The sequence below is a fragment of the Protobothrops mucrosquamatus genome, unplaced genomic scaffold (assembly GCF_001527695.2).
Source record: "Protobothrops mucrosquamatus isolate PMUCROS unplaced genomic scaffold, P.Mucros_1.0 scaffold1001, whole genome shotgun sequence".
Taxonomy (NCBI): Eukaryota; Metazoa; Chordata; class Lepidosauria; order Squamata; family Viperidae; genus Protobothrops; species Protobothrops mucrosquamatus.
The window spans coordinates 110,134-128,458 of NW_015387238.1; the positions used below are offsets into that span (position 1 = coordinate 110,134).

The window sequence follows — 18,325 nt, forward strand, 5'->3', positions numbered from 1 at the left end:
TCCCTCTCCCTCTGGCAAAATGGTTGCAGCACCAGCCACAGGAAATGTATCTTTTTATCTTGCCTCTCTTCCCAGACAACTGGGAAACGGGGCACATCCGTAGCCAGAGACGGAATTCTCCCCTTAGCCAGGGCCTCTCAGAACGGCAAACACCCTCCCCAAACCACTTTTCAGGGGTGCCCCCAGCCCAACATTAGCAAGGATGAGCTCCTTGTCGAGAATATACTGTATTGTCCATCAGGTAGGAGCTCTGGGATGCCTGTTTTTTCCTTCCTTCCTTCCTTCCTTCCTTCCTTCCTTCCTTCCTTCCTTCCTTCCTTCCTTCCTTCCTTCCTTCCTGCCTGCCTGCCTGCCTGCCTGCCTGCCTGCCTGCCTCCCTCCCTCCCTCCCTCCCTCCCTAAGAAATCTCAAAATGCTTTCAATTAAACACAAGAGAAATTGGCGATTCAGTTGCCAGCTACAGGAGTCTGGAAAACCACACAGGGCAGTTTCCACAGGAGAAATTAGGCTGCTGCGGCTGCTGCCGTGGTGGGACCAGCAGCAGAGTTGGCAGCCGGCTCAGGAAGCAGCTACAGGCCCAAGTGCAGCAGTGACACAGATGCAAGCAGCTCCATCCTGAATCCCCCTGCCTGTAGAAAATTAGCTTCTCGGAGGAATAGTTTGGTATGCAGGGCAAACTTTTCTCAATGCGTTCATTTTTCTGGAGGTCTAGTTTTTTTTTTTTTAATTAATCCCATCCCCATTTCCTTTGGTATGCCTTGCTTCTGCTGAGCCAGAGGGGATGTCCTTGGGTTGCCTTACAGGAGGCAGGCTCAGCCGAAGCGTGCAAGGCCTTTTAGGGCACTTCCTCCGGTCTGACTCGGCTGCCGGGCCAGGTGCCCTTGGCGTCCCAAAGGCAGCCTGCCTGTGCAGGGGAGAACCAGACACGGAGGGTCAGGGCAGCCAAGGGGGGGAGATGGAGGGGGCCCCCCCAGGGCTTTTGCATTTCTTGGAGTGTGACCAGCTCCACCTCCGGAACTTGGTGTGAGGCCCTTCATTCCTTTCTAACTTCAGCCTCTCCCCTACGGTGCTTGTTCTAGGGAAATGGGGGTATCTGGGAGGAAGGGAGGGAGGGAGGGGGCGAAATGGAACAAAACCCCTCCAAGAGAGGAAAGGGAAGGAGGACTTTGCAGGCATTCCCGACACTTGGACCACCTACCACTGCCCAACAGGGCTGTTGACCTGCCACACACCTTTCAAGGAGTGAAGGAGTGACCAAACCAGCCCTCCGGCCCCAGATCCTGGGCTGAAGGAAGCATCTTTGCAGCATTCCCCACCCCCCCACCCCACCCCACCCCAGCCTCTTGCTGAGTTTCCTGCCCATCCTTGCTGACTGGGGGCAAAGAAGGCGAGAAGGAGGGGGGGGAAGTCTGCAAAGGGAAGGAAGGTGTGGCTGTGGTTGATTGCCTGTGATTAGAAATGGTATGCCCTGACCCCCCCCCCCACAAGCAAGCGGGAAGCAAGGAGCCCCCCCAAACGGGAGAGGCTGCTTCTGGCTCCGCTCAGCCACACTGGAGAGCCCTGGGCTATAGCTGATCCAGGTGAGTCCCCCGAGGCAGCCAGGGTCTCCCTCCCCAGCAACTGGGGGCATCTGGAGAGGCCGCCCTCCCGAGGGTTGCCTTCCACCTTCTTCACTCCTCTTGGCCACATCAGTTGCAATTGTTTGGCAAACGGGAAAAAAACCCTCAAGGCCAGTGGTTCTCAACCTGTGGGTCGGGACCCCATTTGGGGTCGATCGACCATTTCACGGGGGTCGCCAAGCAAGGCTGTCCGCCATTTTTTTGCCCGCCATTTTTTTTGTCTGCCATTTTTTTCCCTTTTCCGGCGGGTGCCTTACCTCCCTTGGGCTGGGCCAGCTGGTGGTTGGCCTGCTCCGTCTCTGCCACTTGCCAGCTACGCCTCGGCCGGCGCAGGGGGCGGAACCACGCATGTGCGGCCCTCCCGGGCAGGGAAAGTCCTCGACTTACGACCGATTTAGTCCTCGACTTACGACCAATTTAGTCCTCGACTTACGACCGGTTGGGGTCGCGGCATTAAAAAGGTTGAGAACCACTGCTCAAGGCAATGCGGCTGCATTTACACCACGCATTTGCCCAGGATAAACTACAACGGCCTCATCGCCTAGTCTTTGTCTTAGCAGTCAGGTGTGAAGCTGGCTCAGCGTTAACTGGCTTGGGTATGTTGTGGCTTAAAGTGTTGCAGGAAACCTTAATTCATGGTTCTGCTCAATTGCCCAAGTTCAGAAAATGGATCCCTTCAGTAACCAGCAGGCTAAGCCTGTGGTGTGAACACACCTATCGCACAAAAATGGGGCTCGCCTTATCTGATACCCAGATGTGTTTCACAGCCCATGGTGTTTTCTTAGCCTGAGTGTTGAAGTGTGGTTGTATGGACCCAGCCATCTTATACTAATTCTATCTGGACTGTTTCTCTGCCCCTTCTGATCACCTCCTGACCCCCTTCCTCCCCCCCCCCAAGGCCCAGTGTGTCAGAACGACAAGAAGTTGATTTTCCTCTGCTATGCGAGGGGAAGGGGGCGGATTGGGGCCTCTCTCGAGGCCTTCTGGGGTGACCCCACTCCCATGCCCATCTGCTTTCAGACGCCTGCATGCCAAACCCCTGCAGGAACGGAGGGACCTGCACGGAAGAAAGTGGGCGCCCAGGGTGCCTCTGCCTGCCGGGATACGGAGGGGATGCCTGCGACGTCAGTGAGTAGATGGGGCACAGAGCGCCTTACCAGGCCCACAGGGAAGCTGGCAAAGGGTCTGCCGGGGGGCGCAGAGACAGGGCTTCTGTCAGGGTTGAGCAAGCAGCCGATGGCCTCAAGGGACGCCTCTCATTGAACCGGAGGGGAAGGGAGACATCCAGAAGGAAGAGCCCCTTTTCCCTCTTGCCCAAAAGGCCCTGCCAGCCACCCTCCCGGGGGAAGCTGCGCAAGAGGGCGGGAGGGGGCATCCAGTTCACGGCCGCCCCGGCCGGCCGTTCCTCCTCCTTTCAAGACAAACGTCCTTCCACCCAAATCGGAGGCCGCAGGATTCGTCGCGGCTTCTGTTTCTCTCTCCAGGCCTGAGGAAGTGCCAGCCCGGCTGGGACGCCTTCCAAGCATTCTGCTACAAGCACTTTTCTGCCCGGAGGAGCTGGGAGGACTCCGAGACCCAGTGCAGGGAGCATGGGGGCCACCTGGCCAACATCATGTCTCCGGAGGAGCAGAGCTTCATCAACAGTAGGGGTCTTGGTCTTGGAAGTGGGGTCAGTTTGGAGCTTCAGGGCTGGTGGGGATTGTCCAGTTCTCCCTCTTGTGGCCGCCTGAGCACACCTGTGCCAGCTGGCTGTGGGTGGAAGCCGCAGCCCTCGGAGGCATTGGCCGTGTCCCCTTCACCGAGGACCACCTTCCTCACCTTCCCGGCCTCTTGGCCTCTCCGCCTGTGCGGTGGGGGCCCCAGGAGGGAAGAAAGCTTTCGTGGCCAGGGTGCTCTTGTTGCACCCCTCCCTTGTCTGAAGGGCGCTTTCCCATCCCTCGATTCCAGGTCAGTACAAGGAATACCAGTGGATCGGCCTGAATGACCGCACGATCGAAGGGGACTTCCAGTGGTCTGACGGGAGTCCTCTGGTAAGTGGAGCTTGGAAAGCTCCCCGAGCTGAAGGAGAAGGGGCGACGGGGAGGGGGGGGCGTTTACTGACCTCTGCAGAACTCAGTCTTGGTAAGGTCAAGCATTGGTCCGTGCAAGGGAGGCCATTAGGATGGAGAAAAAGCCCACGGGTGGGGTCTCCCAAGGCACAGGGGGAAGGGCTTTTCATCTCTGTGCCTGTGATGCCTTAGCGGTCCCTTGTATGGGCTGAACTGGAGCCCGAGATATCTGTCCATTGTGTCCCATCCTAAGTGTGCTTATCCTTCACATTGACTAGCAGACCAAGCAAAAAGGCAGACTCGTACAGCCTGCCCTGTCCACTGAAGCCGGCTGTAGCTATCAGGCAATTCAAGGTAGAAAGCAGCAGATTTTAAGAAAAATGGCTTCCCCCACAGGGGATGATGTCACAGATCAGAGCAGCCCAACCCTTCCAGGCTAGAAATAAGAAACGTCCCTCCCCCTCCCTCCCTCCCTCTATCCATCCATCCATCCATCCCTGCATGAGCTGAGCATCCTGGGCAGCCCTTCGCCAGCCTTGCCCGCAGGAGCAGCCCAGAGCGGAGTGGTTGACCTCTCTCTTTCTCTGCCTGCTCTGGAAGCTGTATGAGAGCTGGCAGGACGGGCAGCCTGACAGCCATTTCCTCTACGGGGAGAACTGCGTGGGCATGTCCTGGCGAAAGGATGGGAAGTGGAGCGACGTGCCCTGTGGCTACCATCTGCCCTTCACCTGCAAAATGGGGCTGAGTGAGTATCCAAGGAGAGAAGCCCTCTTCCCCAGAGCGAGACCCCCTCCGGGTTTCCTTCCTAGGACCCTTGGAAAGGGTAAGCTAAGGGCAAAGCAACTGGCTGGGAAAAGAGTTCGGGCTGGGCATCGAAGCTCGTCATTTTCCACCCACCTGAAGAGGCTTTGGGTGTGACTTACCTTTCTTGCCTGGCAGGGAAGATCATCGGAGGGGGGAGGGGGGAGAGGCTGTGGTCCAGACACTAGGATGAGTGTCAGCCCAGAAGGGCCCCTGACTGATTCTTTGGGCACTGGAAGCCGGACAGTGTCTGTCTGAACAGAAACCCAGGGTCTCCGCGTGTGGCAAGAGGCCCTGGGGCTGTGCGGAGGGGGTCCTTCAGACACCTTGTCTGGACCTTGTCATCCCCCTCCAGCTGAGGCTTCTTTGGACACCTGTTAAGGGCAATTTGGCACCAATGATCCAATGCCAGCCCTCCCCCCGGCTGCACCCAAATACTGGCCATTCCCCCCTCCCTGGACCAGCTACCGAGCAGGGGACACAACTGACCCGTGGACTTTTCTCCCCAGTCTCTTGCAGCTCCCCTCCCAAAGTGGCCAACGCGCAGATATTTGGCAAACCAAAGCAGCATTACGAAGTCAATTCTGTCCTCCGATACTGGTGCCCGGAAGGCTTCGCTCAGCGCCGCCAGCCGCTCATCCGCTGCCAGGAGAACGGCCAGTGGCAGCAGCCACAATTCGCCTGCAGCCCCGGGGAGTCCTAGAGGCCGGCTGCCCCTGCCCTGGGGAACATTGGACAGCTGGGGGTGTCTCTGGGGGAAGGGGGGCATGGAGTCCTGGGTGCCAGAGCAGGACGGGCCTTGGGGGAAGGGGCTCCTGAGTGCAGACCCTCATTGCCCTGGGAACTGAGAGGCAGGGGAGGGGGTCCCTCGGGCAGCAGGGAGGGAGGGAGGGAGGGAGGGAGGGGCAAGCCTCTTTCCACTGAGAACATGAGAAAGGGGAACGTGTGTGTGTCAGGGGCTGCTTTGCCCTCCTCTCCCTAATTCTCCTGCTGTGAGTGATGTGCCCTCCCTCTCCCCCCCCCCGCTCCAAGATCACAGGGCAAACTAAAAGAGGTTTTTAAGATTTGTGATCTAGTACAGAGGGAGGAGAATCTGGTGCCTTCTGCTCTTACTCATTTTTTTTACATTATTATATGTGTACATATAAAGATAATCTAATAACTAAATGGCTCTTTAAACGTGGTTTTAAAGGGTGTCCTTTCCCCCACCCCACTTGGGGGCTGCCCTTCTCATCTTATAGCTAACTATTTGCACACACACACACTCTCCTCAAGAGCTTTGCACAAACACACACACACACACACACATACACACACACTCACACCAAGTAGAATGAGTGGTGGGGAGCATCCTCATTCTCCGGCTGGCCATCTTGAGGGGACTCTGTCTCTGGGATGCCTCTGATCCACAAAGCGGGGGGCTGGTGACTGGCTCAAGACCACCCGATTCATTCGTGGCCACTGAGTTGGAGGGATTCTCTCTTCACCTTTTGCAATCCACTGAATTCTGGTTTTCTGAATATTTTGGATTCAAATATTTTGGATTAGGAATATTTTGGATTCAAATATGAGAACAACCGGTTCTCTGTGTGGATGCCATTTCCGGAAGCCCATTCTAGGCCTGGGTAACCAAAAAAAATAGCTACTGGTTCTGCCGAAGTGGTGCGAACTGGCTGAATCCCACCACCGATTTTGGCCCAATTATCAGGATCATGCCCTTTGGCTAAATCTTGTTGGTTATTGTTAATGATTGTTTATCTTATTGCATCACAGACAGTTTATTGCACCATGTTGTATCCTTTATCCCCTTTGCAAACAGAATGTCCGTAAAAAGTGTAATACAGAAGACAAAATAACACATTATAATATTTCTATTATAACTTTTTAAATTAAATAATATCAGTGAAACCAAGAAATTCCCTATTTCAATGGAGAAATATGAGCTGGTAACCTAGTTTGTTAAGGGCATTGAAGTATACACATTGCTCTGTATCTTTGACTGGGCTGTCATTTTTTTTTTTCTTAGCAATGTCCAGGCAGCATTTCTTACATTAAGGGATTGCGGTGTGGAACAAAAGCAAAGGGGTGAACAATTTTACTAGTAAGACCTCAAATACTGCAGTAATTTCCCAGGATATCAGAGGGGACGGAGGCCTTTACAAAGCCATTCCCATACTCTGTAGTCAGCCTGGTGGGTGTTTGGTCAAAGCCACCCTAGGCTGGACCATCAATGCCGTCTCTGATTCCAGGGAGGGATAGAGGAAAGTCCCCGTCAAGGAGTCCAGATGAATTTTGACCAGAGAAAGACGACCGATGTTGGCCTCCTTGGGCTGGGTCGTTGCTTTCAGCCACGGCCGCCTCTGCCTGGGGCTTTTGCCCCTCCTACTTCACAGAGAAGCAGTAGACGCCATATTTCTTCCGGAGCTTGCTGGGGAAGCCAAAGCTACGGACGCCAGGGTCTGGGAGCCCCCCGCAGTGTGGGCGGGGAGCAGTGATGGGGAAGCGCACGCTGCCGTCCTCCAGCCATCCTCCGTTGCAGCGATCCAGCTGGGAGAATCTCCAGGCCGCATAGAGCTGCCCAACCTTGGCAAAGGTAGCTCCATCGTTGCGGCAGGCTTGCATGCCCTCTTTGAAGTGGAAGTGGCCCCTGATGAAATAGACACGACCTGGGTGAGGGAGGGAGGGAGAGGGAAAGAAAAAAAAAGGGGTGACAAGAGAGCAAGAGTTGGGAAGACAGTTTCACAGCCCATTCCAAACCAGAATGGAGTGAGATCAGCAGTAATGGGGTGCGTTTCTACTAAAATTAATTGGGTGATGAAGCTACAAGGCCTGCGTTCCAAAATCCACCTGCTGGGCAGTAAGCCGAAGCCTTGCATGCTCAATGAGAGGCAACCTTTCCACCCAGCAAGACAAGGAGGGCGGGGAAGGGGCGAGGAGGAGGGGCTTGTGTTTATTTGGCGTGGGATAATTTTTAGCAATGTGATCTGGGGCAAGGCTCCATTCCTAACCTCGGGTAGGGCAGCCCTTCCCCATTCATAAGGGGTCACAAGCTGAGGTCTTCCTGTTGCTCAAAGAGCAGGTGGCAGCCCTGGCCAGAAGCCTTTGCGTAGCTTCATCTGGTACATCAGTTTTGCCCTTTCCTGGATCAGGCGGCCTTTCAGACAATTACTCACACCCTGGTCATCTTGCAGTTTGACTACTGAAACATGCTCTACATAGGGCTTCCCTTGAAGACCATCTGGAAGCTTCAGTCCAGAATGAAGTGGTATGGGCAGTGATGGGCCTGCCTCTCTCTGCTTCGTGCACCAGTTGCAAGTCTGGAAGTTGCCATTAGGTTTGACTCATCCACACCACAGCCATCCTTCACGGGAGAGGTCCGAGAAACTGGACTCTTCTGGGTCCCTTCCAGAATGTGGGAAAAGAAGCTGCACCCAATCTGGGCCTCGGAAACGGGACCTACCGATGGCTCCCCTGGCCTGTCTCCACCTACCTTGCACACTTGAGGTGAAGCAGAAGGCATCAAAGCGATCTTTCAGCTTGTCCTTGGGGCCATAAGTTCGGACTCCGGGCCGAAGAAGAAGACCCCCGCAGGGCTTGCGGGAGTTGCGGATGGGGTAGTGCACACTCCCCTCCATGACCCAGCCGGCATTGCACCAGTCCAGCCCTTCCGTCCAGGCTAGGAGAGGAGCAGAGAGAGGGGGAGACCTTGGCTTCTGCCCTGGGACCTTTCAGACATTTGTAGGGTGGTGGCGGTGGCCACAGTGGATTTACTATTCTTTGCCATTAGAGACAGGAAGTTTAACAAGAAATTGAAAGGCTGTGGGGGGATTATATAATCTCTCCCAATTTTATCTGCCAGTCCTGGGATAAATAAGCACAACCTCCCACCCTGCTCTCTGGAGAAATAAACAAGGAATTTGTCAGAAGATCTCCCACAACGTTAATTTGTTAAGAAGCACATAAACATTTTTTATCTGTTCTGCTGACTTGGCCTTTTCTCAAGCCTCTCCATCCTGGTCCATCCCTTCCTCCCCCACCCCCCACCCCACCTTCCAGGAGAGTAGCTGGCCTCACCGTCAGCCAAGAGGCCACAGGGTTGATGTACCGAAGAGAAGAGAAGGGAGCCGAAGGGAGGCTGGACTGAGTCCTCAAAAGTCCACCCATGCAAAGCACCCTGGAGCCTCCCTTCATTTCTGAGAATTGCAGACCACAGAAAGGAGGATGGGAACAAAAATAACAGAAATGCCTGGGGAGAGATTCATTGCATGAGTGATCTTGATGACCGGAGCTCCGGCTCCAGTTGGGCGGTGTTTGGTATGGAGAAGAGAAGCCCCCCCCCAGAGACCCCGTAGCTGCCTTCAACAGCTCAAGGGCAGAACACGGGGCAAGAGGGGCGATCCGAAGACAGGTTGAGACTGCGTGGGTTGAAGTTATATGGAAGGAGACTGGACATCAGGAGGCATTTCCTCATAGGAAGACCTACTCAACCGGGGCCTCAGGCTGAGGTGGACTCTCCATTGCTTTGGTGTTTGAGAGGCTGGATGCCCAGCTCTGGTCAATGGTGGGAAATGATTCAAGGAAACAAGCACACTTTTACACACACACACACACACACACACACACACACACACACTCTCTCTCTCCCCTAGGCAAGCCTGTGCAACAAAGCAATGTGTATCTTTGTATCTTATCTTCAGCCCTCCTGAGTATGCAGGAACCAAGTAAAAGGCAACCAAAAAGAAGAAAAAACTGTTTCCTGTTAAAAACCACAGTGAAGAGTCAAGAAGCGGGGGGGGGGGCACCTCCAGGAAATCCTGGAGCGCACTTGGTGCCTTCCCCTTTCCTGAGCCTCCCTAGGACCAACCAAGCACCTCTCCTGGAAGCCTGGCCCACCAAAAACGCTGTGCAGGTTCTGAGGTTTTGCTTGATAAAAAAAAAATACAGGAAACCAGAAGTTGCCTTTAAGCTTTACGTTTTTATTCAGCTGAACAAAGACGGGCTCCTCTAAAAGAGAGAAGCCCTGAATGACAAGAAATCCTTGCATTTATTCCTTCTGATTACATAACCAATCCACCCGGCAAAGCTGACACACATAAGATCGAGATTTCACCCAGTAAGTCTGGCACACTGTAGCTAAGAAGGGAGAAAGCAGAAGTAGCTAAAAATGTTCCCTTTTGGGTGTTTCCCTAAAGACGTCGTACGTTCCCGGGTGGGTTAGGACATGGGGTGTTTTCCTTGCTGTCCTTTCATGACCTGCATCCATGACTCTGCAAGGGCCCAAAGTCAGCAGGCCCATCTGCACAAATTCACAACTGATACTTCCTATGCTGTCTCTTAATTCCGGGTCAACACTGGGGATGCTGTAGTGGTACTTTTCTGTACTGGGCAGGAGGCTGAAATAGATCTCCAAGGATCCTTACAATACTTATGTCAAAGCAATAATATCCTATATTAGCATGGTTCCAATTAATGAAAACTTATTTGCTATGGTAAAAATTCACTGAAGTATGAAACTATGAATTATGATGGGAAGGTAAATGATTACAAGCACACTTATGTTTGGTTCGGAAACTTGATCAGTTATTTTTTACTGCTTTATCATCTTCCAGATGACACCTTTGAGCATCACCTTTGAGTTTTGCCTTGGAAGGGCTTTTGGGGGGGGCAGGGTAATTGATTGACTGATTATGTGCCATCAAGTTGGTGTCGACTCTTAGCCCCCACATAAATAGATTTTTGCTGTGAGTTTTTAATGAGTGGGAATAAAAGTAGAATGAAAGAAGAACCCCCTGAGTCTCCCACCATTTCCTGCCCACAGCCCAAACTGGCTACCTTGGTAAAGCTGCTCGTAGGTGGCCAGCCTGGCATCCTGTTCTTGGCAAGCCTTCTTGGCTTCAAAGTAGTTGAACTGATAGCGCCCCCGGCTGGTTTGGTAGGGGAAAACGACACCTGGAGCAAAAGGACAAGAAGTGGAGGGGCAATGGGCAGAGGCTGGGCAGCCCACCCAGAGACACGCTCAATCCTCACCGTAAAAGGCAAGGGCCGTCCCAGTTAAGGGTCTGCGGCTTGTCCAGTTTGCACCCACAGTGACAGGGAACCTTTACCTGGCCTGGAAACCCTTTTCCCTCCCACAAGGCAGGGTCCCCTTTTAATGATCCCATCTTTCAGAGGAGGCACAAAGGCTGTTCCACGGACGGTCGCCCTGCTCAAGGGACGGTAAACGTGGCACAATGCTTTCCCTCCTCCTGTTGTGACCTCTACTAAAAGGCACGAGGCTCCTTCCCTCTGCTTACCTAGATCAGTGGTTCTCAACCTGTGGGTTGGGACCCCATTTGGGGTCGATCAACCATTTCACGGGGGTCGCTAAGCAAGGCTGTCTGCCATTTTTTTTGTTCGCCATTTTTTTTGTCCGCCATTTTTTTCCCCTTTTCCGGCGGGTGCCTTACCTCCCTTGGGCTGGGCCAGCTGGTGGTCGGCCTGCTCTGTCTCTGCCGCTTGCCAACTACGCCTCGGCCGGTGCAGGGGGCGGAACCACGCATGCGCGGCGCTCCCAGGCAGGGAAAGTCCTCGACTTACGACCGGTTGGGTAGTCCTCGACTTACGACCGGTTTAGTCCTCGACTTATGACTGGTTTAGTCCTGGACTTACAACCGGTTGGGGTCGCGGCATTAAAAAGGTTGAGAACCACTGACCTAGATGGATGAGACACAATGGGGGGGGAGGGAACCCTCTGCCTCGCCTGGGAGCCCCTCCTACCTTCTAACTGCAAGACAAGAGAGACGCTTTCGTCCTCCAGGCCATTGACAAGCTGGCAGCGATAGCGGCCCTCATCGTCCAAAGTTAGGTTGGAGATGGTCAGCGATGCATCGAACCGGTGGCTGCGTTTCAGGTGAGCCCGGCTGCCCAGTGGGCCATAGGTTTTGTGATGGACCCCGTTGCTGATCAAGATGGCAACTTCCAGGTACTCAGTTGGCTCCACCTTGCTCCATCGGATCTTGTAGTTTTGGGGCACGACCCACAGGATGCAAGGCAGGGTGACTGAGGCTCCCCGCCGGGCCTGCACTACCTTGTTTGTGGGCTCCAGCAAGTACTGGAGGGGGGGAGGAGTTGCTGTGGAAGGAAGAAACAGCTGCTGATTACGGCTGCAAGGCTCCGAGCCCAACAGCAAGGAGGGGAAGCTCCCTTTGCTCGCAAATTGATCCATCTAATTAAGTTTGCCCTGACAGTGAACAAGGCAGGAATCTTTGCAACTGCCACAAACTGTTGGGCAATGCTGGGGAAACGGTCCTTACACCAGCACAAGCTGGGAATGGAAAGAGGAACAATGGGCTTCAGGGGAATGATGGGCTGCAGCAACATTGCAAGCAGGGATGGGTCTTTCCCATCTCAGGGGCAGCCAGGAGGGTGTGAACAACAGCAAGGGTGCTGCAGGCAGGCACCCCCGGGAGAAGCTTGGCCAAGGATGGGCGTTCACGGCGTACCTGGCTGAGTCTCACTTGGTCTCTGGTAGATGGCAGGGACTCCGGGAGCAGAAGACAGACACAGGGAAGCCAGGAGCAGCAGCAGAGGCATGCCTTGAGCAGCAGCAGGTGCCTGACGTGCCTGCAAAAGGAGGGGTGCCCTGTCACCCTAGGGGCCACTGAGGCACAGTAGCACCTCACCAACACCCACCAGGAAAGGGCCGGACTGTCTCAGCCACCCGAGACTGACTGGGAGAAGGACGGCCTTCCGGAACCCTCCAAGCAAGAGAGGACAACCCCCTGAAAAGATGGGGCTCCCCTCGGTGGACGCCTTCTGGGCACCCTGAGAGGGATGCTTCCATCAGGGCTGGCAGAGACAAACCCCAAGACCCAGACAAATTCAAGGGTGGCTCTTGCCCCCTCGCCCTTGCCCTGAACGAGGGGTGACTTGGGCGGAAATGAAAACTGGAGCAGCAGTTTTGCTCCATGCAGAGGACAATCTTAGCGGGGCTCCTTCATCCTTTGGGTGAGTTTGGGCTAACAGAAAAAAAAAAGGGGATAAACATGAACAGGATCAAGATGATCTGCAAACGTGGGATCCAAACTGAACCTTGCAGTCAGTGCACACCTTAAAGTCCACCGTCGCTTATATTATCTGCCCTATGAGAGAAATGTACCCAAAATAACCTCTTTGGTCAAAGAGGACTCTGTCAATCAACAAAAGATTGTTTCCTCATTGACAGAGAAGAATGACCTGCTCCAAAAGTGGAGCTTCTTCTGTGCCTTTGAAGAATGAAAACCAAGAAGAATTAAGCTTGGTCAGCCGTTGCCCAGCCGCCTGTTTCTTGCCAGAATGCCAGTTAAAGATGGAGACGATGGACGTCCCTGTTTCTGAATCTCTGGGATCGCCAGGCAGTTTTTATTTCATGCTGCCACCCCCTTCTAGTTTGGTCAGCGTCCTTCCTCCCCCACAGAGGAGCAGCAGAGCTCTTGGGGTGCTCATGCGCAGGGGAGGGGATGGAAGATGAGGATGAAATGGGAGCCAGAGGCCCCAAGGCAAGGACTCACCTCTCCCCCCACCCCAATATTTGCTGAACTCTTCTCAGGTTGACCCTCTTTGTTCTCACTTCCACTTCCGCAAACTTCCTTTGGAAACAAAAATATGCCAAATAAATTCTGGATGCTTTTGCTTTGCTCTACTAACTCAAAATTATTTTTACACATGATTTTCCGAGCAACTTTTTGATGAGATCTGAGGGGACGAGCTCACAATTTCTAGTCTGTATTTAATGCTGTTAATTTTAATGTTTTACATTTATGCCTTTGCAAGCCAACCAGAATCATTTTGGATAGTGAAATGGGTAGCATATAAATGTAATAAACAAATAAATAAGAGCTGTACCTGGTGCGGTTCATCTACAAATCCCCAGCCAAAAACAGAAACTGGTCACTTTAAAGTGGCCCAGCCATCGTTCTTCTTCTGAATCCAGCCTCAGGGACCTGCCCAAATCCTTGTGCAGGAAGAGAGATCTCCCGGCGCCTCTGAGGAAGGGCTACTGGCCACATCAGGACCGATTGGGACTCAGAGTCTGAGAAAAGCAGGGTCTTCTCACACCAGCATCCTTCTGCTCTTGCTCGTCCTGTAGGGAGCCACCCTTGGCGTCTCTCTCTGCGTTCTGTCGCTTGCACCCCCAGCACCACACGGCTTTGCTCCAAGAATGCGTGAGAACAAAGGAGAGGAAACAGCTCACCATTGTTTGGCCAAGCAAACAAGCCTGCCTTTATGGAAGAGTGATTCAGACAAGCCATCAACACCCTTCTGGTGCCAGGTTGGGGATCTACAAGACCAAGGACCACTGCAGGGATGGTGAAAGCCCCAGAGATGTTCCCATGATGCACCAGCTCCAAGGTACTTTATGCTCCCAACTACAGGAGCTATGCTCCTTGAGCCTCAGCATTCAGGCACCTCATGTAGCAGAATCTGGCACCTCTCCAGGCCAACTCATGTCCATCATTTGGGTGGGAATTTAAAAATCAGCCTTTGGGGCTTTCTCCTGCTCCCCCACTCAGAGAAACCCCCTTTAGAGGTTTGCAGACTGCTCTCCTCTCTCTCCCCCCCTTTTGCAAACCAAGTCTGCCCCCACCCACTCAGAGCCCCCTTCCGGGGCTCGCTTTCCATTATTTTTGTGCTCCTTGGGGGGGGGTCTCTTCATGAGAGCTTCTCCCTGCCCCTCTTAATGCCTGGTGCTCAAAATGATGCACGGTTCCAAGGGTGATTTGAACCCCTGGAGGTCCAGTGGAAGGTTCACCTCCTCTAATGTGGACCCAACACCCCTCTTGGTGCAGCCGGGACTGCTGGCTTTTTCTTATTCCTCCTGTTTCGGTGGCCAGTTGCCAGGAGCTTCAAAATCTGTGAGTGAGAAAGCAAAGTCAAGAACCTTTTTCTCTCCGATCTCAAGAAAGCTTCTATGATATACTTGGATCTATGCATGAATTTTAAGCATAGTTCCATAGCAATCTTCTCATTTTTTCTCTCTCTATATATATATATTTTAATGCTGTTCTTCCACAAATGTTGTAAATACAGACCCAAACTCCATTTAAACTTCACCGAATGGAAAATACAGTGAGAACAATCAACCAATGAAATAGAAGCTGCCTCCAGATGTTGTTGGTGCTTCATCACTGGAGGCTTTCAAGAAGAGACTGGCGGCCATCTGTCAGAAATGGTGTAGGGACTCCTGCTTGGGCGGAGGGTTGGACTAGATGACACAAAAGGTCCCTTCCAGTTCTGTTATTCTATTCTACCTCTGTGTGGTTGTCAAGAGGAGCTGAGAAGCAGAAGAGGCTCAAAGGCTCAGCCAGCCGGGGGATTCCAAGGAAGAGGCCTGATGGGAAGGCAGTGGCCCTCCCGAGCCTCTGGAGGTCAGCAACAGGTTGCTTCTCTTCTGGGGGTGGGGGTGTTTCTCCCTCCTCCTGATCCCCTCGGTCCACCCCTCTGCCCCCCTGGCCAGGTAACAGTAGGGGATCATCTAAGCTGACTCCAGCCAAAACCTGTCTTAACCCAAAATCTGGTTTCTAGTAGTGGCCAAAAAGATGCTCCTGGGAAACATCTGGCTGATCCACATAACCAGGCAGCCCAAGTTGAAATACAGGGGCAACTGGAGATGCAACCGTTTGTGGGAATATCCTTGGGAGGTAGGATGAGGGGGAGCTGCAGCCGGGGAACAGTCAGCTTAGTAAAGTTCTCTGAAGGAGGTATGCCTCAAGGAACTCTCCCTGTCAGCCACGAGGCTGATCAAAATGGCGTCTGCCCAGAGGTGGGGGGGGGGGGAAAGGCAAGAAGCCAAAGGGCCTGATCCAATAGGGGGGAATAAGATCCCCTATACCCCCTCGTGAAGTTGTCTCTCTCTCAAATGATCAGTGGAGGAGGATGCCCTTGTACAATTAAACAAGTTGGTTGGCAATTGAACAATTAGTAAATAGTGTGATCGCGCAGAGGCCCAAAATGGCGGCCGCGACGATCCGAAGCTATAAATAAGCTATTTGCTTCTGACAGAGAGAAATAGGAGCCCCTATGCTCCCGTAAGTCAGACTCTCTAAGTTTGAGTATAGAGAGAGGAAGCCCCTCGTCCAGCAATGAAGATTTTGTCTAATTTTAAGTTGCGATCGTGCGGAGGCCTCCAAAATGGCAGCCGCGCCGATCCGGTGAAATGAAACTTTTTTTTTTTTTTTTTAAATATTCCCCTGAGGGAAAAAGAAACCTGGAGAGTGACTTCGATTCAAGGAAAGCAGGCAGAAAACAGAGAAGGAAAGAAGGCTTTGGGCAAGGAGACGAAATTAGGAGCTGAGCCCAAAGAAAAACAAAAAAAGGGGGGGGAGGAGGAATGGCGATCGCCACGCTGCACAAGGCAGCATTTGAAACGATCAACTATTTGTCGGCAGGGACGAATGGGCGTGGGGAGGTCCCAGAAGAAAACTCCCCCCCCCCTGGTTCCTGGGAAGTAAAGGCAAGTGGGGGAGAGAAGCTTTCAGACTTGCAAAATTCAGCGTATTTTAACCATCCAATAAAGGTAGCGATAAAATTCATGGTTTGGTTCCTTGTCCGAACTCCCTCAAAGGGCTGACAGTGGCCAGCAGGAGAAAGAGGGCTGATAAAATGGTGCCCATCCAACTCAAGGCTCCCAATGGCCCTCTGGACCAGGCTGCATCCTCCCTGGCTGGGCTCCAGCAGGAAATGTGTCAAAATTCCTGGGCCTAAAGATCATGGCTACCTTCGCTGCTCCAGATGAGTTAAAGCTATAAGGAATACCAAGTGTGTTCATTGGGTTAGGGTCCCTTGCAAAGGGGGCAAGGGAGGACGGACACCACTCACCACGTGTGCAGTCAGGAGAATTGGGCCTTTGTTGCGTGGTCCTGGCTGCATGTGACAATGCGCCAAGGCCTGGGACACTTTGTTCTCTCCAGCACAAACAAACCATTGCTTGTATGAGAGTCCATCATCTGCTGCTGTGCATCTGATGGGTTCCTGTTCTGCAAAAGGCAGCCTCATGGTCTCCATAGCGACTGCCACACGACGGATCAGAAACTGCCTCTCTTTCTTGCTCACTTTGGCCCAGGTTTGCCCAGGGGAATACCTGGCTAAAAGGTGGTTTGTTGCCCTGAACTTTCAGAGGACACGCCTGTCAACCTACTTGCCAGCTCTTTGCTCATTCCCTTCCTGCAGGGCCTTGCCCAGGTCAGAAGCCCTGGTGAAAGCCTCTGAGCTTAGGAGCGTGGAAGAAGCACCGAGGCGGTCTGGCCCTTCCCCACTGTGGGATCAAGTCAGGCCACAGTCCAAAGCTGTCCTGGGTTGTTGGGACAGTCATACTCTTGGCAAGATGGCTCTTCTTGCAACCTAGGGGGTTTAGGATCTCAGGGCCTGGGCTTTCGGCTGATGCTGTGTAACGCCAGGTCCACGGTTAATAAAGCCCCCCTCATTTATGATTTGGTATCGGAGGGGGAGGTGGACCTGGCGGATATTACGGAGACCTGGCTGGGCCAAGAGGGGGGGTGCCCCTTGTTGAAATGTGCCCGCCAGGCTACCGTGCATTTCACCAGCCGAGAGCCCAGGGTCAGGGTGGGGGGGTGGCGGTTGTTATTAAGGAAGGCCTGGATCCAAGGGAGACCACTGTGCCACAGACTGCCGGTTGTGAATCCCTAGGTGTGAAGTGGGGTCATGGGAGGCAGCAGGGCGTGCTGATTGTATACCTGGCTCCCCACTATGTATCAGCAGCCCTACCAGAGCTTCTCAGTGTGATAGCCGAGATGGCGATTGAGACCCCCAGACTGTTAGTCATGGGGGATTTCAATCTGCCATCGTTAGGTGAAGCATCTGAGATGGCTCGGGAGTTCATGGCCTCCATGACGGCCATGGACCTGACCCAATTAGTAGATGTCCCTACCCACACCGGAGGACACACACTGGACTTAGTTTTTGCCTCCAGCCAGTGGCTGAGTGATCGTGGTTTAGGGGAAATAGTCGTTGAGCCCCTGTCATGGTCAGATCACTCTCTCCTTCGGCTGGCCTTTCCTACCGCTACGCCCCACCACGGGGAGGCGGAACCAGAAGTGACAAAATGGTTCCGCCCCAGGCACCTGATGGACCCCGAGAGGTTCCAGACGGAGCTTGGGCCAATACCTGAGACCCTGACCCGCGGCTCGACTGAGGACCTGGTGGCCGCCTGGAATAGTGCGGCCGCGGGGGCCCTGGACCGGGTCGTGCCTTTGCGGCCTCTCACCCGATGCCGGACTACCTTGGCTCCTTGGTTTTCCAAGGAGCTGAGGGTGATGAAACATCGGAAGAGATGCCTAGAGGGTGTTTGGAAGACCACCCGCTCCGAATCTGACCGGACACTGGTAAAGTCCCATTTAAGGACTTACCTAGTGGCGATAAGAGCGGCGAAACGAAACTATTTTTCCGCTCTTATCGTGTCTGCAGGTAACCGACCTGCTGCCCTGTTTAGGGTGTCCCGCTCCCTCCTTCATCAGAGGGTCCGGGACGCCCCCCTGCAGGGTCTGGCAGAGGAATTTGGGTATTACCTGCATGACAAAATCGATCAGATCCGGGACGGGTTGGCCTCTGATTGGACTAGTTCAGATGGGCCAACGGAGGCAGGTCTTGAGTCCACTTTCTGGGAAGAGTTCGATCCTGTGACTCCCGAGGACATGGACAGGATACTGGGACGGCTGAACACCACCACATGTTTACTGGACCCGTGTCCCTCCTGGCTGGTACTGGCCTCCCGGGAGGTTACACGAGGCTGGCTCCAGGGAATCGTCAGCGCTTCTCTGAGTGAGGGGTTCTTACCGGCCGCCTTGAAAGAGGCGGTGGTGAGGCCCCTCCTCAAGAAGCCCT

The 18,325-nt window shown here is 53.6% G+C and overlaps 2 protein-coding genes across 2 annotated transcripts in view; one reads left to right on the forward strand and one right to left on the reverse strand.

The window, feature by feature from the left end:
• LOC107290907 (brevican core protein-like) overlaps window positions 1–5,171 on the forward strand; it is a 17,100-nt gene extending 11,929 nt beyond the window's left edge. Inside the window, exons 9-13 of the mRNA XM_029284832.1 lie at window positions 2,640–2,747; window positions 3,104–3,262; window positions 3,567–3,649; window positions 4,268–4,412; window positions 4,978–5,171. Of these exons, the coding sequence (XP_029140665.1) occupies window positions 2,640–2,747; window positions 3,104–3,262; window positions 3,567–3,649; window positions 4,268–4,412; window positions 4,978–5,171 (689 nt within the window). The remainder of the gene's footprint in view (window positions 1–2,639; window positions 2,748–3,103; window positions 3,263–3,566; window positions 3,650–4,267; window positions 4,413–4,977) is intronic.
• A 1,679-nt stretch (window positions 5,172–6,850) lies between these two features.
• HAPLN2 (hyaluronan and proteoglycan link protein 2) lies at window positions 6,851–12,040 on the reverse strand. The gene is made up of 5 exons (XM_015819848.1): window positions 11,950–12,040; window positions 11,225–11,578; window positions 10,301–10,417; window positions 7,959–8,144; window positions 6,851–7,134 (listed from the first exon to the last, which is right to left on the reverse strand). Exons 1-5 carry the CDS (start codon window positions 12,038–12,040, stop codon window positions 6,851–6,853), a joined length of 1,032 nt encoding a protein of 343 aa, XP_015675334.1.
• Window positions 12,041–18,325: the final 6,285 nt, after the last annotated feature.